The sequence below is a fragment of the Rhagoletis pomonella genome, unplaced genomic scaffold, assembly GCF_013731165.1.
Source record: "Rhagoletis pomonella isolate Grant_MI unplaced genomic scaffold, Rhpom_1.0 Rhpom_scaffold_02049, whole genome shotgun sequence".
NCBI lineage: Eukaryota > Metazoa > Arthropoda > Insecta > Diptera > Tephritidae > Rhagoletis > Rhagoletis pomonella.
Window position 1 is genome coordinate 1 of NW_023460603.1, and position 17,344 is coordinate 17,344.

Sequence of the window (17,344 nt, forward strand, 5' to 3'; positions counted from 1 at the left end):
CCTTGATAAAAATATTGCCAACAAATACGTACATGCATGTGCTCCTGACTACGTACATACATACGTATTTTATAGAAAATATATTTGTATTTGGCCTTCCAAGTTATACTGTCTTGCAAAAAAAAATTAAGTTAAAAAATTTTGTTCACTTAGGTCCCACCGAGACTTGAACTCGGATCGCTGGATTCAGAGTCCAGAGTGCTGGCCATTACACCATGGAACCATTTAACGGTACATCGGTTATCGCAAGAGTATATTGCAACAGACAGGCGCAACAAAGCTGTTAACGAATAGATAACAGCAAAGTGCATCCTTGCTGTAATCGATAACAGATGCAGGCAAACTAGGGTTGCCAGCAAAACTTTTAATTTCCTAAAATTTCTACTTGATTCTTCATGCGCTACAGAAGCGCGTAAAGCGAATGCTCATATTACCCTTCAAATTGCACTCCCCCTATTCGATAATTATCAATTCACTAATTCAATAAAACAGAAACGTATTTTCATGCATATTGATTAACTTTTATTGAATGCTTGAGTATTGTATATTTTGAATATTGAATACGATTGATTAACTCTGTTACATTGAAGCAAAAACCACTTTTTAAGTGCATAAACTTGTGATAGTAAATATTTTAAATTTGAATAAAATTGGTTTTATGTAATGGTATATAACATTTATGCCCATTTACGGTATAATATTGACAAATACTGGCGTATTTTACCTATGTAAATATGCAATTTTTAATTGCTCTTCTCTACCAAATTCAATTCAAAGCAGTCGAAGTGAGCACAGCGACCCCACGCTCATAGAAACTATGTGGATCTTGGCCAGCAGCTACAGCCAAATCAACAGTGAACAACAGCTCAGTGCGTGTGGAGTTCAAGTAGACCGGCAAGGTAAGCTTGCTAACTCGCATCTCAGTAGAAGCCCTGCAAATCGCAAGAAAACAAGTTATTTTTAGTGACAATATTAGAACATACTTGTTATGACTTATTCTTACTTGACCCATTTGAGTATGGTGAGTGGCAAATCCATCATAATAGTGGAAGCTAAGAGCAGCTCGTTGTTCTTGCATTGTGCGCCTTGTAATTTCAAGCCAGCCACACCGAAACTACTATCCTTCTGATCTGGATTCACGCTCGACTCTGTGATTGTTACTTCCAAGGCTAATTCCTCCAAAGACCAGCTGTTGGCCTGTGCTACACATTGACGTGTTGCAGTGATGTAAGCCTCTGGATTCAATAAGCCGCCTAACCAAACAGGGAATGTCTGCAGCGATGGAGAAATGCGATAAAAAATTTTAAATTTAAAATACTCCTCCATGGTTTCATAAAAATTCAAATAAAATGACACCAATAGAAGTTAAACGAATTAATAGAATTCTAACAAATCACACTTTCTGCAAGGAGACATTATCAAAAATGAATATTTTTCCAAACCCAAATTGCGAATTTTGTAATACAGTTGAAAATACTGATCATATAATTTTCAAACGTAACAAATATAACAATTCACGTGATAAATACCCAATACTCAAAAATACTACATCATTAATTGAATTTCATCAAAATACTAATGGCAAAGCATATAAATCTATCACTAATTTTTTAAGGACATTGAAATTAATTTATAATTTTATAATTTAATTTAAAATTGGAGATGGCGTTTTAAGCTTTTTTGCTGGCCAATTAATTCTTCTTATAAAGAATTAGGAAGTAACTTTAAATTACAAAAAAAAAAACCAAAATGCTCCTGCTGCATTTTGTACACACCTGCAACTCCTTGGCGCCTGCTTGCGACACTAATTTCGACACCTTCTGTAGCTGCTGCACGCGATTACTAAAATCGGTAATCCACTGTATGACAGTGCAGCCCACCGGTACGGTGTAACGCTTCCAACCCTTCGGTATAATACCACGCACCAGCTCTGACAACATTGAACGATGGTGATTCGTTTGCTTCTTTTCACCTTGACAAATCAATACCACATCCTGCAGATCGGATATGACGGTGGTCAACAATTTAGCGCCTGAAGTGACCTCTCGTTCGAAGTAACGGTACAGCGGATCTTTGATATTTTCCACAGTACGCTTAAGCACAGGCAAATTTTTGGGCAAAAGCTCTAACCAAGCAGTTGCCGAGTTATGTAAGGTTTTCATCCATGATGGACGCCCATCTTCCTGTCGTGCTGCATTAGCATTAGCCGCCTCGGCATGTTCTTCCACACTATAGGCCAATTCATCATCATCCTCCAGCTGTTGCATCTTTAACAGCTTGCTCACCAAATCTGTGCCGCGTGTCGTTAGCAACACTTTCTCCGCATTGTTGGGCAATCCGAGCCAGGAAGGCGTCTGGCGGTCGGACAAATTCTCAATCCACTTCAAGAAGTGATCGCGTCGCGTGCCATCGGGCATGGTGATGTGTCGCTGACCGCCGGCACCGCCATCAACATTAGCCACAAGCGCGAAATCGCTTTCGAAGCTGCGCGCCGTGAATAATTTTTTCAGGAATGAAGTCAGCAAACGCTGATCGAAGTCATTGTCAATTTTACCGCCGTAGATGGATTGCGACAACAATGTTACCAACGCGTCCCATGGCACCTTCTCCGGCGGCAAATTGGTGCGACCCATTGCGGTCGTATCGATCCAGGTGTCCAGCGTGTCGCACGCGACGCGCAGATCCGACTCATTGAACTCGTACTTCTTCGCCCAGCCAAGGGGCACATAACGCAGACGTTCCTGCACAATGGCATGAAACCAGGCCAGTAAGAAGTAGAGACGCGCACGTTCACTGGGCGTTTTCATCATGCGCGCCGCCGGCACTGTTGAGAAAGTGCGCAACAGGTTGGCGCGAATGCCTGGCGGCGGTTCGAAAACGAAAATGCGGCCTGCGCGCAACAAGTTGACCGGCACCTTGGGATTGATCTCCATGGTGAGGAACAATCTGAAGCCCGAATGTGGCTGCAGCGAGTGTAGTTTCTTCTCTAATTGCACCAACCATTGAGGCGCTAAGTGAACGTTCTTCAGCAGTACCCAGCGACCGCTCTTGCAGGCCATGTTGATGGCGCGCTCGGCCTGATTGAAGCCCTCGGCCGAACCAATGGCAATGCTCGAGATCTGTTTGTTCAGCTCGGCAGCCAAGTCGTCCACACGTCCGGAGGCGTCAAAGCCGGGCACTGAGCACAGCAATGCGGGTGTGTTGCAGTTCAACTGCTTCTCCACAACAGCAGCCAAGTCCAATTCCTTTTCCGCGTTTGGCATAAAATCTAGACCCAGCACAGCATCGACCACCTTATGAGCGGCGGCGATGACACGATCCGGGCGGAAAGCTTGGATCAAAAGCAATTGATGAATAGAGCTGACGATCGAGGTGAGTGCCTTCGATTCATCCCACAACTGCGGTACACACTGCTCCGGTGAGCTTTGTTGCAGCCAAGCGCCGATTTCGGGCATTGATTTAAGTTTTTCGATTAACTTGCGGAAGATAGGCAGACGTGACTGCAAACGGTTTACGCTCTCTATTTGCTCGGCTGTGAGGCCATCGACTGGCGTTGACGAAGCAAGAAGACCCTCGCGACTACGCAAGAAGAAATTGAATTCAGCGTCCAAGTTTTGTTCAGATGTACCCTTCAGATGAATTTTGCACATCAGTAGAGCGAAAGTGAGGCGATCGTTGTGCAACATGCCACGCGCGACACGCTCATAGCAGACCTGAAAAGAAGAGCAATTCATATTAGATATTTTTTTGTGCGAGACATAATTAGGAGAAAAATCGATTGAGCCAGATTTTGTTTAATTGTATCACCAACTTACCTGGAACAGATCTTTGGTGACGATGCCCAATCGCTCCGAATATTCGGTTTTGCCATCTAGTTTTGTGTTATTGTACAACACAGTTGAGAAAATGTCCAAGAACATTTTCAGCGAATATTGGTAGAGGAAGTGCACCTGGTTTAAGCTATCCATGGTGAAGTAAATGTTGCTGCAAGCCACCGACAATGGCAAATACTGCTGCGAGACAGTCTCAATCTCTGCAATAACCTTATCAGTTTCATCCACCTTCTGATTGATATCGTAAGCTTCCTTCTTCAACGTCTCAAGCGTAGTGATCACCGAATCATCGTCCAGAATCTTGCCCTTTGCATCATTCAATGCTTGCAGTAAACTCTTTTCGAGTTGGCGCAAACGCAAACGGAATTCACCTTGCAATTTCAGCAAATCGGAACGCTTCTCATCGATATCCGGGCGTTCAGCCTTCAACACTTGATTCAAACATTGCGACTGCAAAGAGCTACGTGTGACCGTAAAGTTAACAAAAGTAACACGTGAACAAATATCTGGCGGGAATTCCACGGTAGGATCACGTGTGGACAAGAAAATGACGAATGATGGCGACAAATCGATATCCTGATCGCCAAGTGTGATCAACACACGGCCGCCAGTGCGACGCAATTCGCGATTGAGGACAGGATTCAAAATTGGATCGTAATTCTCAACATCTTGCACGAGCAGCGGATTACCGAAACGTAGCGCAGATTCCAAATTCTTGCGGAAGGAATCGTCCAGGAAGGAGGTCTTTGTGATTTTCTTGCCCGCATATTCGTTGAGCAAGAAAGTGGTAGCTTGCCCTGAAGGATCAATAATGAGTGGATAGCGATTGAAACGTTTGAGCATGATGGCATTCTCAGTGCAAAGATCATCGGTTGGCAAAGCATTGGCTTGCCAGCGTAAACGTTCATCGGGATTCGAAAGATATTCGGTGCGTGCCATATCGGCGCGATATTGTATGTTGGCCGATTGGAGATGTTGACACCAGGTGGTGAAAAGATTCAAGCGATAGTGCTGATCAAAGTAGCCGCCTGTCAATAGCAATAATGAACGAGTTCAAGAAAATGTGGATTTCCCCATATTTGTATTATGTTTTTAAATCTTACCATACGCAATGAATGCAGCCGACAACAAAACGTCACCAATAATAGTGGACATCTGTGACTTAAATGTCTCGCTAGTGCATTCCCAGCGTTCGCGTTCGATATTCAAGCTCTTCAGCAGCGCAATGGAACGATCCACCTTGGCTTGCACATTTTCCAGGTCGGTTTTGATGGCCTGGGCCTGCGAGATAAGCTGTGCATATTCTTCCTTGTAGGCGGCAATACTGCGCTCCAGTTGTTCAACCAGATCCTTAGTCTCTTTTGCGCTCTGCTTATTCACATCGGCCTGTTCTTCGAGCGAACGCAATTCCTCGCGTAGCGGTTCCACGCGTTTCAACATGTCAGCGTATTCGATCTGGGCATTGAAAACAACAAAAAAAAAACCAAACGTTCGATAAAGAATTTCTTTATTTAATTCTTTGCAGCTCGCTTTTTTAATTACCTGTGCAATTGCCCATTTAACCATAGGGCCACAAGCCATACTGGCGCGATTGACCTTCTCGAAGTTGTAGTCGGGATTGCTCAGATATTTGTTCTTCATCTTTTCACGCACCTCATCGCTAAAATTGTTTTTTTTCCAATCAGGATGTAAAAAGTTAACATGTTAGGTTCGAAAAGTATAGTTTTTGTTTTGTTTTTTTGCAGTGTAATGATAAAATCACCAATCAAAGTGTATTGTATGCAAGCAAAGCGTTGACTAATTAGCAAGAAGAATTATAAAAAATAAAAGCCAAAACCAAAGTGGGGAGTTTACCGAAATTAATGTGAATAAAGCATTTTACGTTAAGATAAGTTAAACCAACACCGAATCAATTGAAATAGAACTAAAAATAAATGACATAAACAAAAAATTAGCACGAACCAAGCGTCAGACGCTTTAAAGTTTTTCACAACGCTAAGGGCAAATACATACTAAGAAAACGCGTATATCCAATTGCAGAGTGGAGGGAAACTAAACTTCAAAAATCATAAAATAAAACTACAACGAAAAATTAACGGTTTGTAAAAATGAATATTGCTTCAACAAAAAATGAATGAGTACTCGCGCAATTGATTGGATAAAAATAGGAGAATAATAAAAGAGCCTCGGAGTAAATTAATAAAAAAAAAACTTAATTATATTTTCGAATTATTTCGGAGGCAATCACCTTAGGCTTAGTTAAAATACAGCCCTTAAGAAAAATAAAAAAATCATAGAAAAATGACAGCATAAAAATTAATAAATTTTCTTCTATCAAGTAGTGTGAATCTCTCAAAATAAAAGCTCGTATCAAATCATATAAAACAGGTAGTAGCATTAGAGAAAAAAAACAAGTTGTTCGCACTTGCTTGGTTATCAGGTTTTTGGGTACAACAACAAAATACACTACAGAAAAATTATTTTTAACCCACAACCTGATAACCAGGCAAGCGTGAACAATCACAATATTCGAGTTGGACTGAAACATTGTGCCTCAAACCGGTGCGATACGATACACTACGATGCTTCATCTTTCGTATGGCAATCTTTACATTCCGAATACTTCAAATTGTATGATGTGAGGTAGTAATGGATGAGTTGAATTATTAATTATATTTCAGAACTCTATGACGCATCGTATCGCACCGGTATACCGCATTTGTCTGAGCACTTCCATATCGTACATTTTTGTATCGCGTCTGTTTGAGGCCATTTTTACATGTATTTTGTTGTTGCTTCTGGTATTCGAATTCAATATGAAAACTTACAGAAGGGAAAAATCATTTTTCACTTAAACTGCTGGTGAAACCGGCTGTCAAAAATTAAAAAAAAAAAATCAGATGTTCTACTACTGCAGCCTGTTCCATAGTTCTTGGCTCGTATATTTAATTCTTCGAGAAAATTTACAGCAACGAAATTTTAAGTAGCAGAAATAATGCAGAATATTTCTTGTGATCTTCCTTGAGAGCTTATTCTAAGCATTAATTGGAAAGGGCCTAAAATTTTGTAATGAAAAGTAAAAAAAATTGAGGGAATATTTTTTTCGAGTGATGTTTTTCACTTCTCAAAAACATTAAACATTACGGATTTTATAACATTGTGGATCAAATCTAAGAAATTCTTTGCAGTTAAACATGAAAAAAACTAAACCGGAGTTGCTCATACAAGAATGATAGAATACAAGATTGCGCCGATTGCAGCAGAATTCGTGAGAGTAATTTTAGCGTGACGTCATCGTAGAGTTGACAACTGAGAGCGGCGAGAATGAGGCCGACTAGTGATGTGCTGAATTGTTCCCAATACTCGGTACCCAATACTTAAAAAAGATTTCGGTACCCTATACTTCCTTTTCGGTATCCGATACCGATTATTTACATTAAACCCTCGCCTTTATATGCATTTCAGGTTTAGAAAAAACTTTCATTACTAATTTATATGATATCGGCTAAAACACTTGAACTTATCGCCACAGAAAAATATTATTTTATCAGTTTTAACCTTAGTCGATCCAAGGTTCAAGAAAAATACTTTGACGGATGAAGAAGCCTTTCAGGGGAGAGATTCTGTAGCCAGTTAGCGACAAGTTTCGGATCGATATCGCACTTGTTGACTTACAAATATTTGATATCAAACGTCGACAAAACCGATACCGATTCGAAAATTCTCGTTAACTGGTTACAGAATCTGTCCCAGGCCTACAAAAATGATATCGTCCGATTCAGCTGGAACAAAAATGCTTCAAACAAGTAAAGGCTCCGTTATGCATACTTGGCATGGCTTGAGAGCTGTCACATAAGAAATCTGTTAAATGAGCCTCGCGTGTAATCGGTTATCGAACGCACAGCACTACATACGTAGAAGTCTGTTGGTTTTCGATTTCTACGTAAAAATGGTATAGCAGTGCATGCAATGCCAAGTATGCATAACAGAGCCTTAAGGGTTTCTCTGTATTATGGCATCGAACCGACATATATACATCTTTCATTTGAATCAGTAAAAAAGCTCTATTGGCTCTTACATTCGGGTTTTGTTAGGCGTTTTTTCCATATTTTTGGCCTATGTGCGCTTTTATTCGAAACCTAAATGTTTCGGTACCGAGTATCGAGAGTATTGGGTACTTAAAAGTATTGACTCAGCACATCACTACTGCTGTCTTTTCTACTATGATGTCACCAAAACAGCTGATTCTGTCAAAATCACTGAGAGCCGAGTAGCGGTATCGTCATCGGCGCCACCTCTGTATTCTCTCCACCGTGTTGCTCATACATATGTATTTATAATTTCATCCCAAAAACCGCTTCGAATCATCAATCAATTGCGCCACTCATTCAACGAATACAAAAAAAAAAAAATATAACAACAAGGGTGTAAAAATAGTTAACTTATTATATTGTTTTTGTTGTTGTTGTTGTCATGCTTACGTTATATTTTCAGTATTGAAGTTAGATACAATTGAATTTATAAAGTTTTCCCGCATTATAACGGCACGAATTGCTTTCCAGTCGGTCGCATTCTCACCCAGCAGCAAACAGATTGACTCCAGAGCCAATTTCACCACCGACGGTGGATTGGCCATGGTACGGACTTCAACAAGTTGTTGCTTACGAATTGATTTAACGGCTAAAGTGAATCAAGCGGGGTAGGAGAGTGAGTGTGTGGTGAGTAATTGTAGTAGTAGTAGTAATAGTAACTAGTAAAAATAATCGCACGATCTGAGTCGTTTAGTAGTAAAAATATTAACATCTAACCATTTAATTAGATGATGTTAAGTTAAATTAAATGGCAATTAAGGTCTTTACGTTGGCGGGATCGCAGTAGAGTGATCTTTGTTGTATGTATGTAAATCCAATCCAGTATTCTTTCTCATTGCCGATGTCGCGCAAGTGGTTATTAAGGTTAAAGTTATATCTACCAAAACCTATAGATGTTTAGTGCATTCATTTGTACATATTTCAATATTAACTAATATGGACTTGCTAAGAGTTCTAGAGATAAACATTTCGGGATTTAAATTTATTAATTTTACTAAATAACTACTTACGAGTTCGACTTAATATAAAGAAAAATCCTAAATCACTAGAGTGTCGGTAATTTAGTTAATAGAAAAGCAATATTGAAGTAACCATTTCTCAAGAAATCTTTGAAGAATTTGTCCTTAAGAGTCCAGGCGTACTCTGTTATCGATGTGCTTTGTCTTTGATTTAACTGCAGGCACTATAGATTGCTCGCACCTCCTTATGAAAATTCGTTTTAATGTTCCCTCACGTATTCTTCGTTGTAATGAATTGTTTTTTGTGGGGGTGTTGTTAAAACTGTTTACGGTATGAATGCTCCTTTAAGGAGGACTCTATCCCAATTTAATGCTTATTCTTCTTCTTTAGACTTAGATTTTTCTTATTCAAAGTTTACTTTTAAGAATTTACTCATAAGGCCCTTGCCATAAGGGTTTCCCTTATTCTATATTTATATTTGTCATATAGTCTGTAAACATCTTACATTAAATTACATATAAATTTATCGTCGCTAACTGTTCTAAAAATTTTGTTGTCATTAGGAAAAAGTGTGGGATTCGACACTTTGTTAAAGCCAGTTTCCCTGCTTCTATGAAGACTAGAAATCCAACGATTTACCAACTTACGTATCATTCTTACAACTTACTTTGTTCACACTTGCCTGCTAATCAGGATATAGGGTTATGTGGTTATTATTTTTATTCAGTTTACAACAATAAATACACTACAGAGTAATAATTTTTAACCAGATAACCTGATAACCACGTTCCCACGACAGTCGGGTCTACGTAACCGGAACGACCCAGATTTATATTTACCCAAGGACTATCACTCCAGCAACACTCCCAAAAAACTCTTTGGGGAGCTTGTATGCTGCTACAACAACAACAACAACATAACCAAGCAAGTGTGAACAACCTAATTGACAGTCAGTCAGCTTCTTAAAGAAAAAATTTCAATATATGGTTTTTGTTATTTTCAGGCCTAGTAACAATTTATTTTGAAATAATTTTATTGTTGTTTTTCCACAAAAAATGATCAATAATAAGGTCCTCAAGCTCAATAAAAATTAAAAAAAAAACAAGCGATGAAGTATAATTTCGGGCGAAACCAAATTTTATATACCCGGCGCTGGTATCAACTATTGTCGTTCCAAATTTCTTTAAACTACCTAAACGTCTATAGCAGTTCTTATTTATTGTTAAGAGATTGTTGTAAGTATTAACTTGGAGTAAATTAACGACCTCAGTTATTGAAATATAGGAGTTTTCGTTTATCCGAAAATTACCGTTATACAGGAAATTGGTGCAATTTTAGTCCCATTTGAATATTTTCCAACGAATTGCATTTTCGTACCAAGGTTATTAAATACACCACGTTTGGTAAAAATTGATAAATCGGTTACCGAGATACACATTTGTAGTCATAAGTGGGCGGCGCCACGCCAAAATCCAAAAATTTATAATAGTCTAATTTTTTGCTAGTGGTCATTGCAATAACCGATTTTGAGTTAATTAGCTTCAGTAGCTGATTTATCGCACTTTTCGCGTTTCTGTAAATTACCGTTATATTCAATTATTTTCAGTAAATAATAATTAATTAAAGCATGAAACACATTGAAAACGACAGGCTACGGACCACAGCTGTCAAATTATTTTAGCACGTACTCTTATGTAGATAATTATTTTGGCGGCGCACACAAAGCAAAAGTGACTATTTAGCTGGAAAAAAATTATTAACTAATAAAATTGATTTGAGGTTTGGGAAACTAAAATTATGTGACGGTTTAAAACTATTTATGCAAAAATAACAGCATTAGCAAAAATATAAATTTACAACCGATAAAAAAATATTGTACAGGTTGACCTTGCGCAACATGGGGGTTTCGTTTCTGTATTTTTATATTTTTTATTTGACAATAGGCTGATGCGAATGGATTATTTGCTTGCAACCTTTATGAGATTTTTTTTGGTTGAAGGTGTTTCACGTTTTTTCCATACAAAGTATGTTCGGCAATTTTCTTTTATATGAAGGGCACTGCAAGCAAAAAAATTGCCAAAAATCAACCGAATTTTTTAGCAGCTTGAAACTTGCACTTTATTATACTAGAATTAAATGAGCTACAAAACTGCGTTCCACAATTTTTTCTAAATATTCTGATTAAAAAGTTTGAAATTTCAGTGAAAATTTGCGAAATTTTTAGTTCTTGTACAAAGTTTGAAATCTAAATTTATATAGTGTTTGGTGTACAGCCAGCTAGACCTTTATAAAAAACTAATAAACATTAAATAAACAAAAGACAAATAGCCAAAACTATTCAAAATATCGCACTCCTATTATCTGGCGGACAACTGTATTTTTTCTTGTGATCTCTTTGTTCATGGGCACATACTTTAGAAACACAAATAATGCGACTCAGGAGCAACTATCGCCTGCACATGACATATGTACATATATAAATACATACAGGCAGAAGATAGAACAAGGCCCTTACGGTCTTTACTGGCTAGCAGCCGCCTAACCTATCCTATGGCCACAGCACGGGTGGATTTACAAGAACAGTTGTAAGGACTTAAAGTTCGGAGCGCTCATAATAGTCCCTCTAATCATCGGAGCATTTGAAAATATTTTAAGCATTGCAGAGCAACATCGTCGTGACTTTTCTATTTGACGATTTAAGTCTACAAGTATCGCCCAGTTGTCCGGAATTCGACATCTTTTTTCATACACTTTTGAATTTTACCTGTCACCAATACTAACTTCTTTATGCGAATTACTATTTTGAAGTCCACCAGCATAGTTTATATCGAATTTACAGGAAAACTTCAAATCGAATTATGAACGTTAATACCGGATTGGTTAATGGTAATTCTACCAAGTCTACTCCAAAATTTCTTCAGCAGCTTTTGAAATTAGACCGAAAAAGGAACCTCGATTTTCATTTATAAAAAATATGCATATGTATTTGTATGTAAAGATGAGATGTTCATCACTGACTAATATGTCAAACATATACCAATTCGGACTGTAAATAAGTTTTTTCGATTATATTTGTCTGAGAGCCTCTTGCAGGTTAAAAACTAAATTGCCCACATCTACATACTCTTTCTTTTTTTCATCAGAATCGTTAACGGTTGAGAAAGTATCTTGAAGGTTTAAAACAAAAGATAATATTTCCTTCCCTAACGGCGGTTTTACTATTTTTTTTATCACACGACCAGGCTACCAGGTTATACCATATTTTACGTTACTAATATGTGTTCTATAAGTGAAACATTTCTGATCATAAATATCATCTTTTAGGATAGATCTCAATTCCTGCGCCACTTATAGGAAGACAAACAAACTGATCCTTCTAAAAACGTTTGCACAAAATGACAATCATTAAAATTTGGGAGAAAATGGTTCCCAACTGAATGATTCTTGCAATTTTATAGGTGTATAAAATTCTATTAACTTATAATAAGTGGTTCCAGAGAAAAGCGATATGAGAATTTCAGTTTGTATGGGCGGTGCCACGCCCCCCTTTCCAAAATCTACCACTCTTCGCCGTAAGTACGGTATTGACAACATACGTTGCTGTGTCAAATTTCGGGACGTAGACGTTATCTACCACTTTTCGCGATAGGTACGTAATTGATATCGTAAATAGCTGTTTCAAATTTCGGGGCGTTAGCCTAAGCGGTTCCATAGATAACCGATATGAGAATTTCAGTTTGTATGAGTGGTGCCACGCCCCCTTTTCCGTTATCTACCACTTTTCGCGATAAGTACGTAATTGATATCGTAAATAGCTTTTTCAAAAATTTCGGGGCGTTAGCCTAAGCGGTTGCAGAGATAAGCGATATGAGAATTTCAGTTTGTATGTGCGGTGCCACGCCCTCTTTTCCCAACTACCACTTTCCAATTATCACTTTTCGCCGTAAGTACGGTATTGACAACATATGTTGCTGTGTCAAATTTTAGGACGTTAGCATAAGTGGTTCCAGAGAAAAGCGATATGAGAAATCCAGTTTGTATGGGAAGTGCCACGCCCACTTTCTCAGTACCTACCATTTTTCACCGTAAAGCTTAGTATCCAGCTCTTAAGAAAAGCAAAAACTCCATATAAAATGACGTACAAGAAATGGCTAAGAAATTTTCTTGAGTCAAATTTCCTTAAGGCAGTACGCAGTTCTTCAGAAATTTAGTACGCTTTCTACTACGGGTTTCTAAAGTTTTTTGTGAAAAAAAGAGCACAAGGCAACCCAGGTTTGCAACAGAAATATATGCCCGTTCCATTATTTCTTGAGGAAAGAGTGAGGCAACAGGCTGTGAGGTATAAAAAATGTCAAAATTCCTTGGACACACACGCGAAATAATGGCAATTTTTTCTTGACCGTTTTCTTAAGAGCTGGATACTAAGCTTAAGTAGGGTACTTACAATCTATGCATCTGTGCTAAGTTTCAGTTCTCCAACATAATTGGTTGTAGAGATATAATGGTTTTCACATTTTAGTCTATATGTCAGATACCACGCCCCCTATATATCGGGATTAACATTTCTGGATTAGAGGAAGTTATATATATCCTTTAAATCGCTGTATGTTTCATTGACATCGAGCGAACGGTGCCTTCAAAAAAGGGGTTGCAAAATTTTCTTGTTGGATGGCGTTTTTTTTTTGCTGGCCAATTAATTCTTCTTATAAAGAATTAGGAAGAAACTTTAAATTACAAAAAAAAAGAAATTTCTTGTGGCGTATTTATATATAGATAATTGTGTCCGTGGTCAATCCATATCTACGCTCAATACTACTTTGGTCTGCTATATTGGAGTTTACTAACTCCTACAAAACTTGGCATAGTTTTTAAATTTTTCAACAAACCTTTTTGTGGTTTGCTCCGAACCCTTAACAAGCCCGCAATTATACAGTTGTTAAATACAGTTATTATTAATAAAAAAAAAAACTAGACTAAAAAATTTATACTATACGTATTACGAACTTATTTTATATTATTTGCACTTATAGCCTATTTCCACCAAAGGCTTAACTGCTGTTAAGAGCTCAGAAAAGTTCAAATAATTCCAACCCTGATCGGAAAGGTTTTCATTTCTTAAGTTTTGTTTTTTTCCTTTCGTTTGCTTCTACTTAATATTTAGGTGGAACCACCCCCTTCTAGTTGTAATCTCCGTTTTTCAAACGGCATAAACTGCAGTTAAGGCTTGGTGCAAATCAACTTTTATATAGATTTGTTGTTTATAATACAGAAAATTGTTTATGAAAAATGTACAATATTCAAAAAATAATATTGAATATACACAAATACACACATAATTAACGGTCATTATTCAAATTAATAATTGTGCTGAGCAGATGCAAAATGTGATGAATGCATTCGTTTGTTTGAGATGAAAAAAAATGGACGATGCAAAAGTATTATGTAATCAAAGAAAAATATATTTAATCCGTTTGATTAGAAATCAGAAGATAGAGAGGAGGTTATGTAAATTACGTATAAGTTTAGATATACAATATGTATATATATGTATGTATTATACAGCACTGATCCACGGTTTAATAGTTTTAATTAATTTAATATAACAGCCACAAGAAGCCAATTTAAATGATTGGGTGAACTGAGTGTGTGTGTGTGTGCTTGTACATATGTATGTTATATTTTGTTGTTGTTTTATCTTTTCTTTTATAGATTTTTGCAGCATGTTTTTTTATGTATGTATAGTAGTATTTAGTGTTTATATATTATGCAGGTGGGCGTGTGTGTAAGTGAAAATTTTGAATTTTGTTTGCTTAGAATATTTGAATTAAAACTATTGCTGATTGATTATATATATATATAGTAATGTAGTATATTGCCGTACGTGATATGCTCAGTTTTCAAATTAACAATGGACGGTATAAAACTATCTTTGACAAGTATGCCACGAATCGCCTTCCAATCGGTGGCAGTCTCGCTAAGCAGCTCACAGACTGATTCCAGCGCTAATTTAACAACAGCCGGTGGATTGGCCATGGAACGCACCTCAGCCAAGTGTTTCTTTTTAATGGCGCTTACAGCTAAAGTGGTAAAGTGTTTGCAAAAAACGCACATTTAAACGGTGATGAAAACAAATCAAGAGATGTGATAAGAAAAATAAATTTGAAACACCAGTGTAGTTCATGTTATGTATAATAAAAAAACGTACGCAAATACACTATGTACTATGTATGCGTGAACATTCGCGGTTGTGTAAAATGCTGTGCTAAATAAAAAAAAAATTGCATTTAAGAAATAATTTAATCTTAGCACTTCTCACTAGTCAAATTGCTTAAATCGAACCTAAAATTTTAAGTTATCGTTAAGAAATAAACAGTTATTTTACTTTGAACCTCTCATTTTATATACTAAGCGTTTACCTTGTTGCGCCTCTATAACTGCCGGTTCCACTTGTGCCAAATCGGCCATGACATATTTACGTTTTTCTTCAATCTTAACCGTCTGATCGGCTAAACGTATCTGTATCTCTTGAGATTGTATTTTCTTCTTCTCCGCCTCTTGTTGATCCTTAAACATTTGCTTCAACTTAGCATTAGCCGCCTCATTCTTCGCCTGCAATTCCTGTTTCTTTACGGCCAAAGACTTCTGCATCTCCTCCACTTGCTCAACAGTTTCCGCAATCTTATTGAGACCAACATTCAAATGTAACTGCTGTTCTTCCAAATCACTACGTTTCTCATTGTACAATTTGACAAAGTGATGAATAAAGTCCAAATAGTGGCGTGGTGTAACGGCCATTGTGCGTCCACCACGCTTGGCGAGGCGTGCATTGGCTTGGTGTAGAGTTTGGTGTACGTACACACAGCTGTTGATAACAGCATCGCGGTGAGTGGGTTGTGCTGGTACCAAAGGACATACAGACGGGAAGAAGTCGGGAGCAGACCAGCCTTGCTTTTCCAAGTCCACGCGTGTAGTGAACTCTTTACCAACCTGGAAGAGTGCGGAATCGGACCAATCTCCGAACCAGTTGAGCACACAACGATTGAAAAGAGCAGGTGAAGTGGCAGCGCGATCTTTTAGACCATCTGTGGATGGGTTCATGGTGAAGACGACGTGCAAATTTCGCATAACCTGTTGGGTGAACCTGTGTGGAAGGAGAGAGAGGAGTAAAGAATTAAGTATGTTTTACTTGCAAGTTTGACTCAAAGTAAACGTTACTTTTATGTATCAATTAAATATCAATTCCAGCATACCATTTATACAACTCATCGCTGGAGTCCAACATCAGGCCCTCGCGCTGTGCTCCTTCCTTACACTGTGTCATCAAAGTAGTGTATTCGTCGCCCTCGAACAGACCGGGAACTTCACCGTTAGCCAGCAGCGTGTTCATACGTTCCAAGAAACCAGAATCCAAAACATTCGACTCGTCTAAAATGAATGCTATCTTCTCATCCTTGCAGCCCGAACGTCTCAGCACACAACGTAAATCTTCATCAAAGTCTTCGCTCGTGTATTTATTGTGCACCTTAATTTGGAAGATGGACAAACCATTCATCCAGGCGACGAAGCGTGAAAGTGTAGTTTTGCCTGCACCAGACACACCAATCAGCAACAGATGTCCCTGGGGCTGACGGAAAATACGGTCAATACGCAAAACATGCTCCAAAACTTCATCGAACAAGACGAGCGGCACATCGAGCTCCTCCTCGTAGAAAACTTTAAGGCGAGCACGCACATAGTCTCGCAATTCTTCGCGATTGACCGGCATGTAGTCCTTGGACAACCAATTACTATATAAAATGGGGCGTGTCAATGCCTCCTCTTGATTGATACCAGGGAAGTGTTTGAGTGCAACAATATCAATATTTTCATTGGTCCAACGGCGTTCTGATTCCTCAACCAGCCTGTCTTGGAACAAGCGTAGCGCCTCATGCGCCCACAAACGCACCAAACCCTCCACTGGTAGCGAATCAAGCGGACGTATAGCCTCGCAAATACCACGTACCCAGCGTGTCATCTCACGCGGCGAGTACACATAGTGCGGCTGCATGTCCTGTGTGAAGCGATCCTGTGAAACCAAATAAAACTCGACCATAGCGTTGGTAAGTGGTTCAGCGTAGCCTCGCAATGAGGGCATCATACGTAGCATTGCACGTGAGAAAGTGCCATAGATTTGTTTGAGCGAAGTCTCGCCAGGATAGTCGACATAAATGATGGGCACATGACGTAGGAAACGATGCGAAAGGGGCTTACGACCTGGATCTGTGGGAGGATTACAAGCGCCCACGAATTGTATACGCTCCAAGGAGACCCAAGCTTGATCACTGGCGCGATAGAATCCTTTGTGTTCAACAAGTTGACGCAAGAATGAAATCACACGTTGAGTACCGTAGGTGTCCATGTCGGGTAAATTGATTTCATCGCAGAAGAGTACCAACCATTTGCCAATCTGGATTTTGTTTA

At 38.5% G+C, this 17,344-nt stretch overlaps 1 protein-coding gene and 1 non-coding gene across 2 annotated transcripts in view; both read right to left on the bottom strand.

Annotated features, from left to right (window-relative positions):
- Positions 1-151: 151 nt before the first annotated feature.
- On the bottom strand, positions 152-223 carry Trnaq-cug. The gene has a single exon. It is a non-coding gene; the product is annotated as a tRNA-Gln (tRNA).
- Positions 224-497: 274 nt separating this feature from the next.
- The window catches only part of LOC118753011 (dynein heavy chain, cytoplasmic-like), a 31,040-nt gene continuing 14,193 nt past the window's right edge, over positions 498-17,344 (bottom strand). The window contains 9 exon segments of the mRNA XM_036487859.1: positions 498-932; positions 1,004-1,272; positions 1,776-3,713; positions 3,816-4,861; positions 4,937-5,288; positions 5,376-5,493; positions 14,766-14,961; positions 15,301-16,025; positions 16,135-17,330. Of these exon segments, the coding sequence (XP_036343752.1) occupies positions 767-932; positions 1,004-1,272; positions 1,776-3,713; positions 3,816-4,861; positions 4,937-5,288; positions 5,376-5,493; positions 14,766-14,961; positions 15,301-16,025; positions 16,135-17,330 (6,006 nt within the window). The 3' untranslated portion in view covers positions 498-766.